General features: G+C 46.0%; 2 protein-coding genes and 1 long non-coding RNA gene across 3 annotated transcripts; 2 read left to right on the top strand and 1 right to left on the bottom strand.

The window, feature by feature from the left end:
* Positions 1–3,641, top strand: LOC135375241 (interferon regulatory factor 2-binding protein 2-like). Its single transcript, XM_064607971.1, has 2 exons — positions 1–831; positions 2,269–3,641. Exons 1-2 carry the CDS (start codon positions 153–155, stop codon positions 2,916–2,918), a joined length of 1,329 nt encoding a protein of 442 aa, XP_064464041.1. The 5' UTR covers positions 1–152; the 3' UTR covers positions 2,919–3,641.
* A 5,163-nt stretch (positions 3,642–8,804) lies between these two features.
* LOC135375209 (serine palmitoyltransferase 2-like) lies at positions 8,805–21,840 on the top strand (the record flags this gene model as incomplete). The annotated part of the gene is made up of 10 exons (XM_064607924.1): positions 8,805–9,065; positions 10,474–10,641; positions 11,365–11,519; positions 11,606–11,751; positions 14,289–14,507; positions 15,082–15,187; positions 19,510–19,729; positions 19,795–19,921; positions 21,544–21,679; positions 21,757–21,840. Coding segments are annotated over exons 1-10 (1,460 nt in total), but the record flags the coding sequence as incomplete, so codon positions are not given.
* LOC135375238 (uncharacterized) lies at positions 17,372–18,346 on the bottom strand. Its single transcript, XR_010417192.1, has 2 exons — positions 18,069–18,346; positions 17,372–17,994 (listed from the first exon to the last, which is right to left on the bottom strand). It is a non-coding gene; the product is annotated as an uncharacterized LOC135375238 (long non-coding RNA).
* Positions 21,841–21,853: the final 13 nt, after the last annotated feature.

Raw genomic sequence — 21,853 nt, 5'->3', positions numbered from 1 at the left:
GTCACGCGCCCTCTCCGTTGCCGTGGCGCGCACGCGCAATCAGCTCAGTGCGCTTCCGATTCAGGCCTTGCCGCCCGCCGTCTCCATTTTGAGCGAGTTTGTTTTGTGTGTGCCATTTTTGGGGCCCCTGTTTCCGGTGTCATGCGCGTCCCATGGTAAAGATGACGACGTTGTTACCTCGGGGTCACCGGCAGCACTGCTACCTGTGTGACCTGCCCCGCATGCCATGGGCAATGCTACACGATTTTTCCGAGCCCGTCTGTCGGGGCTGCGTCAACTACGAAGGCGCCGATCGCATCGAGGTAGTGCTCGAAACAGCACGCCAAATGAAGCGGGCGCACGGATTCCCCGATGTTGCACGTCCAGTCTACAAAACACTCAACGGTGCACCTCCTGAAGTTCACAGAAGCGATGTACATCGAGCTGCACCCGTTGCACCGCCACCAGAGGTGCACCGAACGGTTTTGCCCGTCGACCGAACGAGCTACGAAAGGCGAGCGGCGATGGTGGAATACAGTCAGCGGATGCGAGCTGTCGACGATGCTAGGGTGAGCGTCTCGGCGCATGGCATGCCGCCTTCCAGGCAGAATTCAGTGGCTTGCAAGCGAGAACGCGATGAGGAAGACGGCACGTCGGCTGCACCCGAGCCGTCGAAGAGGGCAGCCCTCGAGTCGGATAGCGGTCCACCACCTCGGCCTCCGCTCACGAGGGGCGAGTCGCTGCCGACTACAGTCATGGGGGTGCCCTTCGATATTCGAGGCTACAAGAAGGAGCATGCGATGGTTGGAAGGGTCTATTCGTTCGACACTGCAACGTCACTCAAGTCTGCCGGTGAGTTGCCGTAAGACTATGCTGCAAACATCGAACACGTATACGCAATTTTAACTGTCGTCTGCTCTGGTGTGCATTTAATGCAACGCGGGAACCCGGCGTTCGTTGATACGTGTTTCTGAATCGCTCTACGCACGTGGTGCGCCAAATCGTACATAGTTCTCATTAAACAAGCTATCACGCAGCCACCTGCTGAAGTCGTGCGGTAGATATTTGATGCCGAGACGCGTGAATAAGTGCAAGTGAAGCCACTCCACTTGTCCAACAGCGGGGAGAATAAACGGATGACGTCATGCAAGCAGATGAAACTGTCGTGTTGTACGGAACGCCATAAAAGGGGCTGTTTTTCCAGTTAACACTAATGAAGCATTCTTATTGACATGGGTTAGTCCTTTGCCAGGCCTCCCGGGGGTATCTGTTTCAGGCTCCCCAAGTGTGTCTGCTTCGTCTGAACGCATGAAGCAGCAGAAGCGATAAAACGGTTGCTAGCATGTGCGTTCTGATAGGCCATCGTCTGCGCGATAACGATTTTGGCTTACCACGTTTGCCGGATGGTATGACGTGACACCCATCCGCACTTATCTCGCTCGCATTTTTCTGAATCAGATTATGAGGTGCTGACTTGCAGGACTTGGATATCAAGTCCCCGTATAGAGATAGGTGTCATGGCATTGGCGCTAGCTCATCCGAGTTTGCCTGTCCAAGATAGCTGAATGAAGTGATTGTAGATGTTGCGTGTACGCTCATGCACGAAGAAAAATTTCGTCATCCTCCCATCGAAGGCTTATCCACAATGAAGACCAGACCGTCAACGATTTAGTGTAACTTAGCGCACACTGATTCGAGTGTTATCTTAATCGTGGCGTACCACGTAGCAACGTCAACGCTTTCGCGCTGTGTCCCTGATCAGGAACTAGTGTTGATCTCAACGTCCTTGTTGTGGCTGTTCAGAGGATCAAGCTTAGCTTAGCCTTGTCCAAGCATCTCGCTATCTCTGTGGGACTGAGCCAAGGTGAACCCATTCCAATGAGTGGGTCAGATGACACTTCGAGGTTGTGACCTCGTGTTTCTGTAAAATGGCAACTTAGGTATCGTCAGCACTCTCAGAGTATTCTTCTTCTCATCGTTTACGGAATATGCATTTCTGATCTTGATTTGTTGGTGCTTGCCTACAGGGGAAGCCAATTCATCAATTTACTACACGAAATAAAACAATCTTCATACATGTATTACATGCATATTACACCGTAAATATAAGGATTTAACTCCACACCTTTTGGATGCCTTTTACCGTACTAGCCCCCTTGCTTCTGCATGCTCCCTTCCTGTAGATTATAAACATTCTTTATTGCATATTTGGAGAATGCTGATTCATAGTTCATTCATAATGATTGGCATGACATGTACTAAAGGACTTGCAATTTTCCGCCCTCTCAGGTTATGGCAGCGGTGGCAGTGTCTGTAGTACCCCGAGCTCAACCGCAAGCGCTCTGTCTCCTCTGAGCAGCCGTACTGCCGCCCAATCTCCCGAAGTGGCCACAGGTGCTCCCCCCAGCCTCCAAAACGGCTCTAACGGACCAACAACTGGTCCGAGCCCAATGGCGGCACTCATGTCCGTTGCTGATGCTCTGCCTCCCGGATCACCTCGCACTGGAGCCGAGACAGGCAGTGCTCCATCCAGACCTCGCCACTCACCGCCAGTTGCCCCGTCAAAGAAGTCCTCTCGACACGAGCCCGACGCCGGCGCCATCTCTGCAGCAAGCGGAGAGACCGCATCGTCGGCTTTGCCAACCCTCAAGTGCACCCTGTGTCAGGAGAGGCTGGAGGACACCCACTTTGTTCAGTGTCCATCTGTTCAGGGACACAAGTTCTGCTTTCCTTGTTCACGCGAGAGCATCAAGTCGCAGGGCGCGGCCAGCGGGGGCGAAGTCTACTGTCCGAGCGGAGAGAAGTGCCCCCTTGTGGGGTCAAGCGTCCCCTGGGCGTTCATGCAAGGGGAAATTGCCACGATTCTGGGCGACGAATACAAGATGCAGCCGAAAGGAGCGTCTCAGCCTCCCGTCTCAACATCAGCCGCAGACTCTTAGAGCGGTCTCCGTGATTGAACTCTGATCTTGTCTCTTGTGGAGTGGAATTGCTCTGACCCACTCTGTCCAAGCATGGAGCTTTTGGCTGGCTGTCCGCGACGAGGTGTTGTTTGTGAGGACCTCAAAGGCCAACAGAGGTCGCTTTGTCGGCTCGGACCGTGTCCGAGGCTTGAACCTCGCGGGGATGTCTGGACCGGAGGACAACTGTCCCGCAAAGCTGCCCCCTCCTCTGTCTGCAACTTGTAGTTGCTGCGGGCATGCGACCGGTCATTTCTCATTTCGACTTTTACAGCACTTGTCTGGTATCTCTCTTTTCTCAACTTTCATTGGTGCAGCCTTCCATTCCACTTGTTTCGTAGTGCTCTGACCTCGACTCGGTGTCCACGTGATGTGAGTGTCCTGAATTGTTGGGTGAGGACGTTTGCTTTCGCTAGGAAGATTGCGCACGACGACGACGTCTTCTAGACCCGCTGCTTTGTCTCACCCGTCCGAAAGCTCTCCGAACTGTGTGGTTTGCCGCGACCTCGCGAGGTAATACTCTGCCCCCTCAACCCATACAGGATGAACTCTTTTTGTTGTTTTTGTTTTTGGGGACTTGTTTTTGACAGTTCTTAAAAGCCACTAGTCAAGAGGACCTGGTTACGGTGTCGCCTAGCGGATTCCACCAAGTCTGCCCTCCCCCCACTTGTTGAAGCTTTGTAAATAAATACGGCACACAGTCCAGTGATGTCATTGCTTCAGCTCATTCTCACACATAGCCCCTACCTTGCTGTAGCATGTGGTTCCTGCATGAACATCCTGTTGAACATACTATATCGTATGCATTCATTTTGCAAAACTACATTTTACTAGTTGGACCAGTGTTAAAAGTTTTGAGACAGTAATCTGCAAGACCTCAAAGGTCTTATTATGTGGAGCAGGGGTGGATCTCATAACCCCCCCCCCCCCGTCCCCCGTTGACATTTTTAATACTGTACTGAAACACAACTGCTCATTTGCAGCAAACTATTTAGAACTATATAGAATCTCTGTGGCCTGATTTCTATTTGGAAGCGAAAACAACCATTCCAGCTACAGTGTTGCCTCCTTTAAAAAGGGCCGTCAAGCGCGGATGTATGACGAGAACTTTTGCTCGGAAAAAATGCGCGGGAATCTCGCAAGTTGTTGGTAGAAGAGATCGCTTTCGGATTACAACCAAGAGTGCGTGTTTATCGAGAGGAAAATGCACGCCATGCACGCAGACGCCACTCGGGAAATCGACCATTGCAGCAGCAAACCCGTACACTCGTTCTCAAGGCCGATGGAGTCACGTGACAGTGCCGTGACGTCACGGCGGACGGCGCGCATTGCCGTTGCGCTTCGTGTGACGTCGATGACGTCATCGTATGAATGCGGGCAAGCGCCGTCGCCCTATTTTGTGCTGACGCCTGAGTCTGAGGTAGTGAGTTTCCATTTCGAAAAATGAAGGAAATTAGCAGAATGTTCACATTTCGAAACTCATCCCGAGATCCTCAAGCTTGAACGATACTGTGAGCAACCACTGGAGCTAAGTAACAAAAAAACAAGTTATCGTCTGCCGGCTGGAGTTGTCACCATAATTTACCAAATTTCTGGTTTCTATGCCTTTTTGTTTCTTGCCTTTGTAGGAGTGATTTTAGTACATCAATTTATTTAATTTATCAATTTTTTATTTTGTCCACGAATGGACGTTCTGAGGTTTGCAACATTGTTACAGCTCGTATGTGTTTTTCTTGAATCTGTTAATTTAGATATGGATCCATATACAAGTTCCGCACTTGCGACCCTGACCCCCTTCTAATCGCCAATTCAGTTTCCATTCATGTACTTGGAGGAAGTGGTTGCCAGCGCCCACTGACTGAACTGGTAGACAACCTTGGTTGTGATTGCGACCAACGCAGTTAATTGGTGCACTTGAACAATTAGAACACTTCTGCGAGCGACACGTGCCGAACGACGGTCTCCCTTTATCACGCAGAAACTCCCTCGAGCAAAGCCAAGCAAAACACAATCAAGAAATCGTCGAGCCAAAGTTTCCCCCCTGAAAGTCTCTGTCGGCCGTTCACGTTCGGCCGATTTGCCCTCCCTTCGGATTGCACCTCACGTACTCCACAAAGTATATACTACGCCAAGAGATAAGTGCGTCGACTGCCAGCTCTCTCTCTCGCGTCCCCTCTCGCTGTTTCTGCTAACGAAAACAGACGAAAAGCGGAACGCTGGCGTGAGCTGCTCTCATTGGCTGTCGCCTTTGTTGCTTCGTGCCTCGGCTTACATTTTTATTTTGCTTCTCGCACGAGAGTGAGAAAGGGAGGGTGAGATGTGCCGGAATGGCAGGCGGTACGTGAGGCGAGTTCAGAATAGAGTCTAGGAGGAAAGCAGGAATAGCGTATTTGCTATGCGGCGCAGCAGACGCCGCGAGAATTGGAAGTGTGGTTCGTTGGCGGCGAGGTTTTTCGTTGCACCGTACGTACCATGTCTGCTGCCGCACACGGGTAAATGTTGCTTTTTGAGATCAGTAACTCTGAAGGCAGCAGCAATGAGTATGTCAACGGATCTCTGGTGAAAGGAATCCTACAATCTGATAGCAGTTTCCTTTCCTTTTTTTTTTTTTTTTTCTACAACATGGCCTGAGTAATATGACCTTAAAACCAGCAACACTGTAACGTTTTCGTTAAAAGAAGGCGCTACCACTAGAGTGACGCTTTTCTACACGAATGATATAACCGCTGCACTTTCCTCAGGGGCATTACCCCCCTTCAAATCATTGGGTGTGAAACGAAAGCGTCGGTTTTTCCGTGCCAGTGATGAGAAAGGGGTGACGTCACCGGGCTGACGCCGAGCGCGACCGAGTGCTGGACGTCAGCCAAGGTCGACGTTAAATTTAGACTAGGCTGCATAAGAGATGTCTCGAGGGGTGATGTCACCACCGTGACCAACAACCATCTTGCAGGATACGCTTGGCCTGAGGGTAAATTATCTCCCTTTTGTGTGCCGGGTACAAGACGTCGCGCTTGCAAGGTCCGTGGCCAAGTTGTCTCCAGACGACAGCTATGGTCATTGTTTTTAGAAATCAGCGGTGGCTTTCTCTCCTCTAGTTTGTGGAACGGTTGCGACCAAAACACACAAGTCCATTGTTTTAGTCAACAGTCCATAGCCTATAGGTGATCGTTTGGTTGGTTTCCTTCTGGTGACGTCATCGCTGATGCCTTCCCGGCTTTTGCTTCACGTTTTGCTTTTGCTTTCATATTCGTCAAACTGAACCCAGGATAGGCGACGACGGAGCCCCCTGTCGGAGACGGCTTGGACCACATTTTTTCTTTCGTTTTTTACATAAGAGATGTTCATCAAGGTAGAAATTTGGGGTAGTTGGTACATAGTACACATATAGTACCTAGTATCTTGCAGGAGACTAGCTTTATTGGAGCACGCTATCCTTACCTTTATCACTATCTGTGTTATACTCTTGCGCCTTTTAAACTGACGTGTTGTTAATAAATCCTTTAGTTGAGAGTCTGCAGTTCCCGCTGTTGTGTTGTTGTGTCTCCGTCCTCTCTTTGGCTGCAAGTTTTTACTCATGGAGATGTTCATGACTACACAACCGACGTCTTAGGTTCTGCAACTGAAATATACGTTGCTTCTTCCTTCTTTCGCGACTTCACGCAAGCTTATAACACATGTCGAAACGAAAGCCAAATACGAAGTTACTCCAGCACCTGACCAGCCGATTCTAACGCTGTACCTCCTACGTATTCCTACCTCTTTCGTATCAAAACGAAACCGCAACAACAACAACTTTGTTTTGAGATGATGAATGTGGAGTTTCATCGCCAGGGCGGGCGATATACTCCACCCCATCGCTGGTGGTGATGTAGGGAACGAAACTGCAAGACAGCACTGGTTACTGGTCACTTTTTCGTTTCTCTCAACGTCATGCCAACTATAACAGTCACGGAATCTTACAGTTGCCGAAGCACCGTGCAATAGAGAGGGAGAATAAAATTGCGAGCGTATATATGCTGGTTACAGCAGCATTTAAATATGTAGGAAGTACTTTGGAAGCACGCCATCCTCCATAGAAAAATCATCCTCCAACAACCTACGGCCTCGAAGACCAGGAAGGGGAACGCAACGATTGCTCATGTAGCAACAACATCTCAAAGCAGACACGGAGCTGGTTCTGATATCACCGCGATGTTTATGACTTATCACGTACGGACTGTGACCTTTCCTTTCATCGAAGGACTCTGCAAATGAACGCTGGAAGTCAATCACATTGACGTTACATATCCGAGATAATCGTAATATGCAGTGTTTCGGAAAATAAAACGTCTTGTTTACGTGTCGCGCGCGCATTGGCAACAGCTGTTGACGTCACCGCTATTACGTCAGCATTACAGAAATGATTGATGTCCGATGTATATGTAAATAAACACCACTGAGCATGTAACGTTTAGATCTGCTTTGTCTTTCTTTCCGCGCTGGGGCGACCAGATTCAGAACGCCCTTCTGCCAAATAAAAACACTGGTCTTCAAACAAGGCGGTCAGACTCGGTGACTCCGTAATAATAATAAAAAAAAGAAAAAAAATCAAAAGCAAACCTGTTCCAAAGTGACATTCTTTTTATCCTTTTTTTATTCGCGCTCTTCTATTTTTATCTGTATGATCTCCTCGATATCCAGTTTTCGCCAGTTTATTGACAAACCGGAGCATATACTTCTTGTTATTGCCCCCCTAAAAGGGTTCGCGAGTGGTCTAAAATTAGAAATTCTGCGAGCAACCGAGATAACTTAATTGCCAAAAAGTGCGACCTGCCAAACTGGCAGACCATAGCTCCTCGACAGCACGGGCACACATACACTCGCAGACGAAAGCATGAAACAAACAACGGATGCGTCGACCTCAGTAGTAAATCCCGTTTTCAGATCACGCACAGTGTTGCCAGAAGCGAACGCTCAGCAAGCCAAACACGTCGAATGCCAAATGGCGAGCGCTTCTTTCCAACTGCAACTTGCCAACTTGCTAAGCAGGCAGAGTCCATGAACTGGGAGTCGCTAAGCTTATCTGATGCTGAAAACGACGTTCATCAAGTTGTACGTGAAACACAGACTACCATATATGTGCATATGCCCGAAACTTTGCGTATTGTACTTCTACGTTATGCGTAATAAACACAAATGCGATGTCCGTTTGTAGTATGCACGTTTTTGTGCTCCTTTACGATGTGTTGCAACAATGTGCAACTTATCCTTCTTGTGACGTGCGTGGCAGAAAAGAATGTTTCCTGTTTTCTGCCACCGATATCTGTTATCGCGAAGGTGATGGCAACGCGCTATCTACCCACTTGACTTGTTTGTTAGAAGCTATCCCAGTCTGGATCGCATTTATCTGTGCATACATCGGATCAGCGAAATCTTATCTGCCACTATAAGGTCGAGTTCGTGGAAAGTGAGCTCAGGCAACGCAAGATGTACTCTTACCACCATTCATCACGTGCTTGCGATATGATATGGTGCAAAGTGCTGCTCTATTTCGCTGTTCACAGAGTTGTGTGTGATTACATGTTTCAAACGTTCGCGCGCTACGATTCACACTGTCCGGAAGTGATGTATGGATTGCCACGGCTAACCCGGCAAAGACATCGAAATCCTATTTCTGCAAACTTCCGGGACAAACCAGTGTGTCCAGACCGCCACTATGAATTACGCCACAGTTAAACGCGCCCTGGGCGGTATGATCACACATTAAACTATAAACCTAAAGAGTGAGCAACCGGGTTTTGCACGTTTTAAATACTTCAGTACACAACTGGGTGAACGTTAGATGTCAGATTTTATACGAAACCTGATGAACGCCGCACGGCTAGTTTTCTAAACTGAACTGATACCGCGCCTACCGCGTGCCATGCTGACATCGGCATCGCGTATCACGCGCGTGCAGTGTTCCTAAAAGCTGATCACGTAAAAAAAAAAAAAAACGGTCTGGTTAAGATTAATGTGAATTGGTGCTATCTTTAGTTACCTGTCAGCGCAATGGGTCTCCTAGAAGAAGACACCGGCATACTGAGCAAAACAGCAAGCCACTGCAATGGAGTTTCCCATACCGGAACCACGAAACAAGAACAAGATAAGGTAGGTCGGCATTAAAATAAAATTCATGCATATAGCCTACGACTGCTCCGTCGAAGGACTATCGTGCGAGTTATTGATGTCGAGCAGAACAAGCAAAAACAGCGTCTAGAGCGTGGGAGCCCTTCGGACGTGTCTACTGTATACTTTGATCTTCATTGGAGCGACCTCCGCTCTAAATTCTGCAAATATGCGAGGTTCTAAAGGAAAATTGGTTGGTTCTCTCCACGCAGCGTTCAGCAATGATGTCCATACAGCAGGGCGTTAGTGATACATTGCACTGCTCGCACTACGGGGTATTGTGAAACTGCAACACGAGCATGTCATGCGGTACCCGTGAGCCTGCTGGGGGAAATGAAATGCGATCTAGTGCATGCTTGACGGCGTCAATGATAATATAGTGCACGAAACGTACGTAACGTGAGTAATTCATTTGCAACGAAATTGCAAACGTGTGTGCTTGATGCGCAGAATGGCTAATAAAGGGCGTGTCCCGCGACCGACTTGCTTCAGTTTTGCATTTATATGCGGTAGTAATGTTCTCAGACCTTCTGCTCGACTGCATATAGTAGGCTTCATTATGATATTACACGTTTACTGTAATTCACGCGTACACAGACACAATTAAAGGTAACAAAAAAGTCAATAGTTTGCTTACTTAGCTGGTAGCTATAGTAACAGTTACTTGAAATGGCAACATGTACCTAGCTTGTGCATAGCGTTGCTAGAATATTGATTGCTAACATGTGCCTCTCAGATATGTGTCCGGCTACAGAACTGACAAGCCATTCGTGAACGCTGGTTAACGCAGAAGCATTTGTTCAGGATGGATGGAAACAGGTTCCACAAAAATATTTAATCTCTACAGGACATAGAACACTATGGCATCATTTACCTTTTCACTTCGTCAAAAGCATGCAGTTAGGACTGTTTTCCTTCTTCCTTTTATTTTATATTTTAGTGTCACACGTGCAGTCTAGCTTGAGAGCGAATACTTCTTTGTCCTTTAAACTCACTTTGTGCATACCGTGAACACACAAGTTGCAAAATACTCTTCCGGTTCATCTCACCTCTGCTGTTTATGTGCAAAGCGGATATAAATACCCCGACTTCCTGTTCTCTTTGTTGTCCCGATGAGTGACAGCTCCATGTTCCGTATCACCGGGTCATCCGAACAATTCAACGCAAATCACTCCTGTTTGCTGTTGCATTGATAGCTGCTTTTATGCACGTGGACATGTTGTTGCATTGGATTAAGCTGCTTTTTGCGCTGTTATAGTTTTCTTGCAATTACATGCGTAGACTTTCTGAATCATTGGCGTGGGGGCACAGTTCTAGCATATGATAAGCATATAGCTGCAGGTTATGATAAGCTAGCGTGTGACTTTTGCATTGTTCTGCTTCTGCATAGGCTACACGTCGACGAATGGGCAGGGACGAGTTCGAAGAAACACCGCTCTTGATGGCGTTGGCCACATATGTGAGCTACGTCATCTTGGGTATTTTCGGACACATTCGTGACTTTATGCGGTCTGTTGGACTGGAAGAAACGCATGCCGCTGTTGAGACAGACCGTGAGGTGAGTGTCGTGCCCCCAAACAAATTGAGAGTATCTAGTTTGTTTCTGTGTCTCCATCTTCCTCGGTTGAGATGCTGAAAATAAGCTTCACTTCATTGCGGTGCGTTGCAAATGTTCCTTACACTACACCTAGGAGCGACTCTTTAAATAATTAAATGTTGTGCATGCGCGTGACATTCACGAATTTCTTCTTGTTGCAAAACTACCTTTTGTGAGCGATGTATTCATCTCTTATGTCAGTAGGCTAGCAGATGTTAGGAGGCACAGTACAACATTACACGCAAAATTTATCATTCGAGTATCCCAATTGGCAGACCGGATTATAGAAGACAGACGTTAGCATGTTGATGAACCTTGTGTCTTAAATAGTTATCTCTTTGATAGGCTACCAGTATCCATGATGTCGAAGAAAGCGTTGTAATGGCAAATTAGATGTTGTCCTTGATTCCGTAGCTCTTGCTAAGAATTTTGCGATTGTTGATATTTGATTTTCTTTTGCAATTGCTTTTGAATTGTAATTTTTTATCCTCACAATTAACTGCTTTTGACGTTTACAATTGATTTGTGCAATTGTACAATATGTACATGGATTTTGTTGCTGTTGCCCTAGTACCAGAGAGTATGGGTGAACCAAGCTGCTCTCCATATAGTTTTTTTTTCTTTACCTCCTTTTTTTTTGGAAATAAAGTCTAGAAAAAGCTTCTGCTTTAAACCTGCTTTCAGGGTTATGTCCCACTGTATCAAAGCTTCGAGAGCTTCTACACACGAAACGTCTACCGGCGTATTCGTGACTGCTGGAATCATCCGATCTGCAGTGTTCCTGGTGCTGTTATCGACTTGGTGGACCGCGTGTCTCTCGACAACAATTGGTCGTTCACGTAAGCAGCTTCTCCTCGAACACAGAGAATTCCTGCTGTGCTGTGTTGTAGTTTTTGTGTGCTGCAATTCAGTTATCTTACTTCAGAATGCCTGGTACTGTGACCAAAGCTATTAATATGGGCTCTTACAACTACCTTGGCTTCGCGGAAAGCGCGGGACCAGTTGCGGATGAGGTTGAAACTTCCATTCGGACATACGGAAATGGGATCTGCAGCACGCGTCACGAATTAGGTATGATATCTCAGCGCTTTACATTTATCCAGTGAAAAATAAGAGCTGCTTTGGAATAATGTAGACCTGTTTGAATAGCTATAACCTCAGAAGAAAAAAAGGGACGATGTGTAACATCGTAGATACCTCAACGTAAGCTGGTGTAATAATTTTTCATTCGACGGGGTAGTGGCCTATAAAAGTGTGCCTGTGCCGGCATGCCGTGCTCGGCAATTACTCGGGGCAGGTGGGACATTCTGTTGTCTACACATAAGGCTTTGAACGTGATGCAATCCAGACATATTTTAAAGTGATTGAACATCACACTGCAGAGTTACAATTGAAAATTTACAGACCCAGTTGTCAAAATGATCAGAATATGGTGTCACAAAGAGCAGTTCGGATCCCCAGATGCACTAACACTGAAGTGGCTGTCATTAATGAGATTCCACCAGCTTCAGCGTTGTGCATCTCTTTGTCATCTGGATAGCAGCGTATCAACTGTTGCACTGTTTGCAACACTGCTGTTTTGATTGTTTTTTGACTACCAGGTTCGTACATTTTGCGTTAAACCTGCACCGTGTCACTGTGAAATTTACCAGAATTGAACTGACTTCGGAGCTTCATATGTAGGCAGCACAGTGGTGCACCTGCGTTGAGCAATTGCATGCAGACACGCGTACGCTGTTATAGGTCACTACCCCGTAGAATAAAAAACAACAACAAAGAATTATTACGCCTGCGTAAACACAGAACGTTCAGGAATCTATCATGTTGCACACAGATATTTTCTGAGGTTATAGCTATTCAAACATCGATCAAAAATAAGACTACTGTCATTTCTACATTTGATTACAACATTGTTGTCTTATCATTTGCTCGCACACGGCATGCCAGCCACGGGCCGGCTAGGCCAAAAACTCGTGCAGAGGAGTTCTGCTCATAGTCTATAGCGCCTTGCAAGGGAAAAAAAGGTATACTTTTTGATATCAGTCCTGGGTTTCGTTTCATTTTGGCGGAATGTTTGACATGTGTCTCCCAGTGATGGAACTGCTGCACCATTTATGCCAAACACCGCCAAAAAGCGAATCTTGCTACATGCTGCTACTAACGCATGTTTTTGTGACTTATTGTGCCATGTTTGCTCCAAAAGAGCTGCGAACGTGCAGTGAAAGTGAAAATGAAACTGAAAGCTGTACCGTGGCTCTCTTCATTGTGGAAAGGCGCTTCTCCGAAGAATTCTCAACCTCTTCCCGTAGAGGCCATAGTTTGAGATAATTCGCACAACACTGGACACATGACCAAAGAAAATACGACGTTATGCATACCATTCGGCCAATCGGGAGCCTTCCTGTTTGGCTCTCCATTCAGCCGGTCATGGCTACCATCGACTTCTACTGGTTTTCATGCCTGATGCCCAGTTATTCGGTATTCTGAAATGACTAAAGTGACTTTTAGCTAAAATAGACATTTATTTGATCCATCGTATTGATTCAAATGTCTGACTTGTGTTCACCGTGCATACAAAGCACACTGCGACGCGCTTGGTGACACATTGTAACATGTTTAAAAACGACACACGCTGTCCTCATAACGAGCAAGTCACACGAGCGTGTACGATTTTTCACGCACGTAATCCTGTCTTCGTTCGAAATGCGACTGCGCTTGAATGTGTTCTCGCGCTCCAAATCTCTCCACGCCGAGACTGGAAGCTGATGCAGGTTCGAATCCTGGCACTGGCCGTGCTGCCTGATCCTTTCTTTGGGTTTTCTGGCGGACTTTACAGACTAATGTCGGCGTAGCTCTCCCTGAAGTCGGCCCAGGACGCGTAGGAACCCACTCTTTCCTGCTGTTCTTTCTCCATCTCTCCACCGCTCATAGCCACAGTTGCTTTGCGGTGCTAATATGGAAGTAAAAAAAAAAGAATGCTCCAACTCTTTCAAGACTTGAAACCCTGGGAAGCTGCAAGAAATGATACTTCTAGCTGTATGTTCTAAAATTTCACGTAAAATTTAGTGCTTTGTCCTTTCCCTAAATAAATGTTGGGGAGTATGTTTGGAACGTTATTTTATTTATTTGTTGCATGATAGCACCCCCAACAACACCGAATATCCTCAGGATGTAAGAATAACGTCTTAACGGCTTCGTACGTCCGATGGATATCTGAGGAATATCCATCGGACGTACGAATTCAGAGGATATTTGGTGTTGTTGGAGACACGAGACTAGTCTTTAATGCGATATTACGCCAGCAACCGGTTTGTGACAGAACAGTGGTTACACCATATGCAAGGAAATTAGGAGTCGGTACGCTCTGCTCCATGGACTGTAAAAGCTGCTACAAAACTGTTTTTTTCCTGCTCCCAGAGTGATACAGGCAGCTTCTCGTCAGTTCCATCACTGGTCAGCTAACTTCGTGGACTGTGTGACTGAGAAAGGCACAGCAACGGAAAAGCTTCCGTTCTCAGTGCTGTTTCCGTTTCCGTTGCTTCCGTAGCTAAAAATGCTGTTTCCGTTTTTCTTTTCTCTGTGTGAATCAGTCATGCTTTTCTGTGCAGGAACATTGGATATCCACTTGGAATTGGAATCCGTGGTGGCACGATTCCTGGGAGTCGAAGACTGCCTCACGGTGGGCATGGGTTTTGCTACCAATTCAACAAACATCCCAACATTGGCCGGTCGAGGATGTCTTCTGCTGAGCGATGAGCTGAACCACGCGTCGCTCATCTTGGGGTGCCGACTGTCTGGTGCGACAATCAAAGTCTTCAAACACAACAGTGAGTTTGTAAGATGTCTAGCAATGTTCACACAAACGTGCCTACTTGCTTTCGATCCAAGTGGTGATCGTTTGAACCTCTCTGTTGTCAGATTTAATGTGCTGCGAGGCAAGTACGGAATTTACGAGTTTTAGTTTCGCTTGGGTAGATTGGTTCTCTTTACAGGGTTGTGTAAGGAAGCGTTTTCTCTTTTTTTTGTTGTTGTAAATTTCTCTCTTTCGTGATTGTTTTCTGGTTCGAGGAATAGATGAGGAGGTATGACGGGCATGCAAGGGAGGGCAACGTAAAATTGCTTTTGCTAATTTTGTGGTTACATTTGGAAATGAAATAGACAAGATAAGATAATAGATAGATAATAACAACAAGATATTAGATAAGATGTCAAGCTGCTGTTTCGCTGCTCTTGGGCAATTCTCGATGTTGTAACTTGATATTGACATAATAAAATTGATTGCTTGAAAACTGAAAATTTTATCAGGCAAGGTGGGGTCAGATGTCCCCGTGGTGATAAGTAAATGAGTGACTGGACCTTTGGATTGCATTGATTCACTAACACTTCTATGTATTATTGTAGATATGAAAGATCTCGAACGAAAACTGCGTGGGGCTATCGTCGAGGGACAGCCACGGACGAATAGGCCATGGAAGAAGATCATCATCATTGTTGAAGGAGTCTACAGGTTAGTATGCGGCGAATACGCAATGAGTATTTGCAGTCGTAGCTTTTTGTTAATATAGGCATATGCAAGACTTTCTACGATATTGCAGTCTCCACTGCATAATTTCACCTAATGTGCATGCACCACTGTTCCAACATGGACGCGAGCAAAAAAGTTTGGCTCTCCTTTCCAAACGAAGGAAAAGCGAACACTTTCGGGAGTAAATAAATTGCACACCCAGAATTTGCTACCAGTTTTTAGAAGGTACTGAAGGAAATGTGTACATCACTATGGCAATATTAATTGCAAGTATACTGTATTCAAGTTGGTGCTCATTCTAGGAATACTAATTGCGTTTAGTTATAGTCACTCTATAGGGGCTGTACACAGAAGACACTCTGGCGACATTGCTGCCAGAATTGGAGCTCTCCGACTGCTTTATTGAGAAGCGTTTGTACCCCTGTTTCACAGTAATTTAATTGTGAAATGCGTCGCAATTTGTGCAGATTTTTCTTGTTTGTTACCCTTGCAAAAAGCGGACCAAGCCCCCATCGAGGCAGGGTACAATCACAACACAACACAACACAATACAACATATAGACCCCTGAAATACACTCGCATAATTTGCACACTTGTTCTCTCCCAAAAAGTCAGAAAAGTTGGGGGTGCGCAAATTCCACGGGAACGTTCTGCACAATATTCAAACGACGCAAAATTCCAAAATTTTAGTATGCCGGTTATACAGTCAAAACTCCTTCACAACTAACACCTTCATAGCAAAAAGACCGCTATAACGAATGTTTTTTGTGGTCTAGTCATGCGCCCATAGGATTCAACGTATATTTCGGACATTTATAACGAATTCCTTTATAACGAATGTACTGAAATAACGAAGTGATTTTACGGTCGGCAGGGCAAAATTCGCGACCTTTATAACGAAGCATCGTGAGACTGTTTCTCATTCAGGTTGTCACAAATGGCTCTCTTTGCTGATATATTACTTTTCCAACGGTTTACCGAGAACGACAAGTTGAAGGGACCACAAGAATTTCGGGTAGATATCGGGTTTTATCCGGATTCTTGAAAACTTGTTCGGGGGAACTGTCGTGAAAAATCCCCGAAACCCCGTTTAACCGGAGAAGCGAAGAACCCTATGTATGACATGCGACAAACAATGCTTTGTGCAGCAATGAAGGCTCGATAGTGAAGCACCCAGAGGTTATAGCCCTGAAAGGTAATTCTTTGGTGCCCATAGTATTGGAATATGAGGGGAAAGGACCTGATTAGAAAGGGGGAAGCCATCTATTAAATGCGTGTTTGTGGTAGAACGACACACTTATCAAGATCGATGTGACATTGCGATCAAAGCAAAGTTCAAAAGATTAAAAAAAATTCAAATCAATTTGAGTTTACTATATCTGTACATTACATGGTTGGGTCTTGCCACAAACAGGAGGAAAACGCCAACACAATGCTCATTTTTTTTTTTTTTTCAAACGAGCAAAAGTTTAATTTAAAAAATATGAATCTTGTGTTAGTGTCATCCTTCTGTTTGCGGCCAGACTCACGTTTTTACACTCTAGAGTTTGTGCACCTGCTGGCCTCCATCTACGCCATACTGTCCGGAATAACTGGCATGCTATGGTGGAGCTTGGAGCTCCTGGGGGTGCAAAGACCCTCCCTTTCGCCCATGTGCCTACTGCACTTTGTCCTGAAGTGATTTACTAGATATTACTCTCGCGTTCACTCGCTATTTCGCAATATTCGCATTTACTTCAAAATATTTCAACACGCACACACACACACACATAAAATGTGTCTCACTGTGTTTGTTAGAGCTACCATGTGAATAGAGCAGTGTTGCACCCGTTACCAAAATGACGTGACATGATGAGGAAGTAGCGAAATACCAATATCAATAAATTTTTTTTTAAAGGAGCATGGAAATCATTTGGAACATATATTTTTTCACCGCTTGATATGAACATACTACCTTCATAAACTGTTACGGAAAATATTTCCTTCGAAAAGCGCGAATTTCCTGAGAAAATTAGTTTGGAAGAATGCGCTCCGCGGCGACAGTCTCCCCCAAGCCGAGTCTGGCGTGTGGTGACGTCAGGCGTCCGAGCACTTCATTGGCTGCCGGAAGCGTCCGCTCCCCGCCAGAATCGTCTGCTAGCTCAGGAATCGTGGCAACTTACCGACTGAGACGCTGTTGCTATTTATTTGCGTTTGACATTCACTTGCGTTCTTACATGATTTGTCTCGTAAGTTTTGCATAAAACAAGACTGCGGGCAGTGTAAAAGGTGTAGCCAGGCCTCTGTGTTGCAGTGACGGCCCGGGTTGAGGTGGATCGTACGCGGTTGTGATTTCTGTTCCGATTGTGCTGAGGTGTCGTTCATTAGTGAACAGTATTGTGCCTGTGTGTGCAGCATATATATATGTGATACGACTAAATACGTTCCTGTCAGTTGGAGATTTATTCCATGTGCCAGTGTTGTATTCTGCGTATGACCATTCAAAAAAGAAAATGATTATTTGACCATGTATTTTGGGGTTTCCCACAGATCGCTAGCAGATGAACTTTACTAACTTTATTTTGGTATTCATGTTGTAGTGTTTGTGGAGACGTTACGCTCCTGGTATCACTAAGATATGGTAAGCGCAATGTTACACAGCTATGCGTTCATCGGTCCGCTCTTTCGCCTCAGAGATGCCAGTGTCCATGCGGTTCAGAGCCCATAGTGTTGACCACAACACGGAGAAGTCATGATGGTCGGCAACATCTTCAAGTGAAAACACTGGTCACTGCGCCGCGTCTTCATGACTATGCATTTGTAAACAAGAAGAAGCACTATATTTCAATCCGAATGTTCGTTCACACTTAGCAGCATCACTTACCAGCCTCCGGTACATTCGTGTGGCGAAATCGAAGCTCGAGGAACTTAGCCTCCAACTCCATAAAACGTTTCGTCGAGAAGAGCAGACGTGTAGCCTAAAGAGTGTTCAATTCATCACCTGTCCTTCGCACGGCGTCCGATGAGCAACAACGCTTCCTTCCCGGTCGGCTTGCCAGCGCGCGCCGGAGAAATCGCAAAAAATAAAGAAAAAGACGGCGCGGTCACATGACGTCAGCGGCTGACAGCCGAGTGAGGGGGCATTTCTGCCGCGAGATTCAAAGCTCCCTCGCGCTCCAGGACTGCGCGCTACGCTGAAACTTTTTGTGCGAATATGTATCACAGGGCTCAGAATCATAATTTCTACTTCTCCCGTCATATTTTATTCCGGTCATTTCCATGCTCCTTTAACATACCACATTACCGCTACTCATAAATACCGTTACTCATAAAAAAGTAACGAGATACATTATTCGCTACTTTTTGCTGAAATTGGAACGAAAGGCACGCTGCTTGAACCTAACACCTGGTAACCACGCTGTTAAGACTTCATTTGACACACCCTGACGGCATTCATGGGCATTGCATTGTCCTCAGTCAAAGCTGAAGGATCATTCTCTCCAGGATCCAAGAATGCAATGGAGCATCCTAGTCAAGGAAGGTGCGGGCACACATACACCCCCTTTGTAGAGCGCGTGATGGCACTAGCAACACTGTTTCGAAAGTAAGAAATGTGGGTAGGGAGAAAATTGCTCGCGGGCACTGACAGGATCAGTAACATTACAGAATTGCGCTACCATACATGTGTAACAGAAATACCGTAGTACTTGTTCTGCTATTAATTTTACAAAGTAGCGCAACTCCTACTTCGCTACCGAAAGTAGCGATTACAGTAACGCTGTTGCAAGTAACAGCGTTAGTACAACACCGCATTAGAGACATAGTATGACTAGGGTTCTTCGTTTTCGGGTTTTATGATTTTTCAAATTCGGGAGGGAAAAGTCGGGTGCTATTTACGCATGAGAATTCAGGGAGAAATCGGGCACTATGATCTCTGTTTGATATGTCACCCGAGAATTTTAGGGTGAAAAGAAAGGCATATGAAACGAGCCACTGCTGTGACACTGGGACGAGAAACAATAATCTTTATACTTCCGCTCGGGACTGGGGCTGTGAATGACCGCGGTATTCAAACACCTGCCCGAGCTCCACAACAGCTCTCCTGCAGGAGGGGATCATAAGAGGAGGACAAATAGGTTGTCACAAATGGCTCTCTTTGTTTACCGAGAACGACAAGTTGAAGGGACCGCGAGGATTTCGGGTAGATATCGGGTTTTATCCGGATTCTTGAAAACTTGTTGGGCGGGAACTGTCGTGAAAAATCGGGTTTAACCCGAAAACGAAGAACCCTACGTATGACATGCGACAAACAATGCTTTGTGCAGCATGGAAGGCTCGATAGTCAAGCTCCCAGAGGTTATAGCCCTGAAGAAGAAGTACAAAGCCTACGTCTACCTGGATGAAGCTCACAGCATTGGAGCCTTGGGACCGACGGGACGCGGTGCCGTGGATTACTTTGGGGTGGACCCTCGGGACGTCGACTTGCTCATGGGAACCTTCACCAAAAGTTTTGGGGCAGCGGGGGGATACATAGCGGGATCTAAGGTGAGTTTTTGTCGACTGCAGTCGCTCCTGCATTTGTTAACGATGTGAAACCTTTCGTTATCCAGCACATAATTGACCACCTCCGAGCGCATTCGCACAGTTTCAGCTACGCAGCTAGTATGTCGGCCCCGGTTGCTCAGCAGATCATATCAACGTGCAGAGTCATCATGGGGGAGATTGGCGATGGGGAAGGTGAGGCCGGTCATAAGATCTTTCGACTTTGCGTGTGAATTTTTCTGTATGGTTTCAACTTGTGATGCCTTTCGGCGTACAGGCCAGAAAATAACGTGACAACTCAGCAAAATTACGAGCATATTCAGAGAGTTGTGTGAAAATAGCAGTGATGGCCACTAACTACTTCTACAGTAGTTTAACTATAACTACTAACTACTTTGCGATGGAGTAGTTTAACTAGTAGTTCAACTACTTTTCAGGGGAGTAGTTAAAACTACTTCTGTAACTACTGCAATGTAGTTTAACTACATCTGTAACTACTTAACGTTGTCCATCAACACCAATCCCTTGTAGTGTTCTTGGACACCCAAATATGAATCACAAGCAATGATAAACTTATGCTCAAGCAATTGCTACGATCGTCAAATACAAAGCTTGTGGCTTGATTCTTTCTGTGCCTACGTGGTAAACTAAGTTGCAGAATTATTTTGCAGCAAATGAGGCTTCATTAGACAAGCATTAAAAGTGAAGATTTAGTACACATGCACGACACAATTGCTCTGCACCTCCGTTCTCATCAAACAAGTAGCTCAAGGTAAAAGTCGGAAGCACAATCGTGCCGTAAAGCTTGCGGCAAATTCGGAAGTAGTTGGCGCCTTCAGTAACCTAACTACTGTAGTTAACTACTTAAGATTGTAGTTTAACTAGTAGTTGCCACTACATTTCTGCAAGTAGTTGATAACTACTTTTTGACTACAATCAGGTAGTTTAAATACATGTAGTTAACTACTGGCCATCACTGGGAAATAGTACATTGCTTTGCAGTCAAATAGCACGATAAATAATGAGTATGTTGGACAGCAGACATACACTTTCGTTAAAGTCTGACCTGAATTCATTTCTGTAGCTCAAAATTACATGAGTGTCCCGCTGAACCACTTTCTCTGAAGGCCATTTGTAACACTGTTCATACCACGACCTACTAGTTTATAATGCCGCATTTAGAAGCTAGCGGTGGCGCTACTCGTTGGCCCGGTTATTGCTTCCTCAATTTCTGCAATACCTTGTACTTCAGCTTACCTTAGTATTTTTGTACAAGCAGTGGATGTCCCACGGGAAATGCTTCTTTCCAAAGTTGATTATCATCATCATTCTGCACATTTTCATAGGAGTTGTTGCTGTCGTCTGCTACGGTAGTTGTACATCCGCTTCTGCGCGTTCAAAATTCAAATTTCCATTGTCCAATCATGATGTAGATGTCGCGGGCCGAGGAGTAGCGCCCCTGGCGGATCATGCGGACGGGCTCCTCATAGGGGCTGCCGATTATGACATGGTCGTCACATAACCTAGTAGGTTGTGGTTCATACGTATGCCTTTTTTATGTTTCTTAGTACAGATTACATATTTGTGTGCAGAATCGCAGTGAGAGTTGCAATCTTACGATGTTATACCATAGAACGTACCAAAGGGATGATCAATGGAGGTGATTCTGCCCTAGGTTCTGAAGGTTGTGTCTCCGTCTACAGGGAGGTGTAGCAGACTGATTCTCATATGACCTTGCTGTGATGAGTTCTGAATATGGTAGTTGCTATGGCACATCTAACAGAGTCTGTAACGACACACGACACTTTCTTGCGCAGGCCAGAGGCGAATTGAGCGTCTTGCGCGCAACACCCACTACTTCCGCCAGCGACTCAAGCAGATGGGTTTCATCATCTACGGCAACGAGGACTCCCCAGTTGTGCCGCTCATGCTTTACCTGCCTTCAAAAATTGCGTTAGTGTACCTTTTGATATTCGTCTTGGCAGCATTTGTTATATGTCTCCCGATAACAATGAGGCCTTATGTTGCAGAGGATTTGTGCGCTACCTGATGAAGCGTGGCGTTGCAACCGTTGGAGTTGGCTTTCCTGCAACTCCGCTTCTGGAGGCCAGGGCGCGCTTCTGCATG

The sequence above is a fragment of the Ornithodoros turicata genome, unplaced genomic scaffold (genome assembly GCF_037126465.1).
Source record: "Ornithodoros turicata isolate Travis unplaced genomic scaffold, ASM3712646v1 ctg00000843.1, whole genome shotgun sequence".
NCBI lineage: Eukaryota > Metazoa > Arthropoda > Arachnida > Ixodida > Argasidae > Ornithodoros > Ornithodoros turicata.
This window is presented reverse-complemented; position numbering and strand designations above follow the sequence as displayed.

What these genes read in the sequence shown, in the direction of transcription:
- LOC135375241 (XM_064607971.1), top strand. Translation starts at nt 153, where the DNA reads ATGGTAAAGATGACGACGTTGTTACCTCGGGGTCACCGGCAGCACTGC. An exon ending in AACGTCACTCAAGTCTGCCG is followed by an intron (nt 832 to 2,268) that starts GTGAGTTGCCGT and finishes CCGCCCTCTCAG; the next exon opens with GTTATGGCAGCGGTGGCAGT.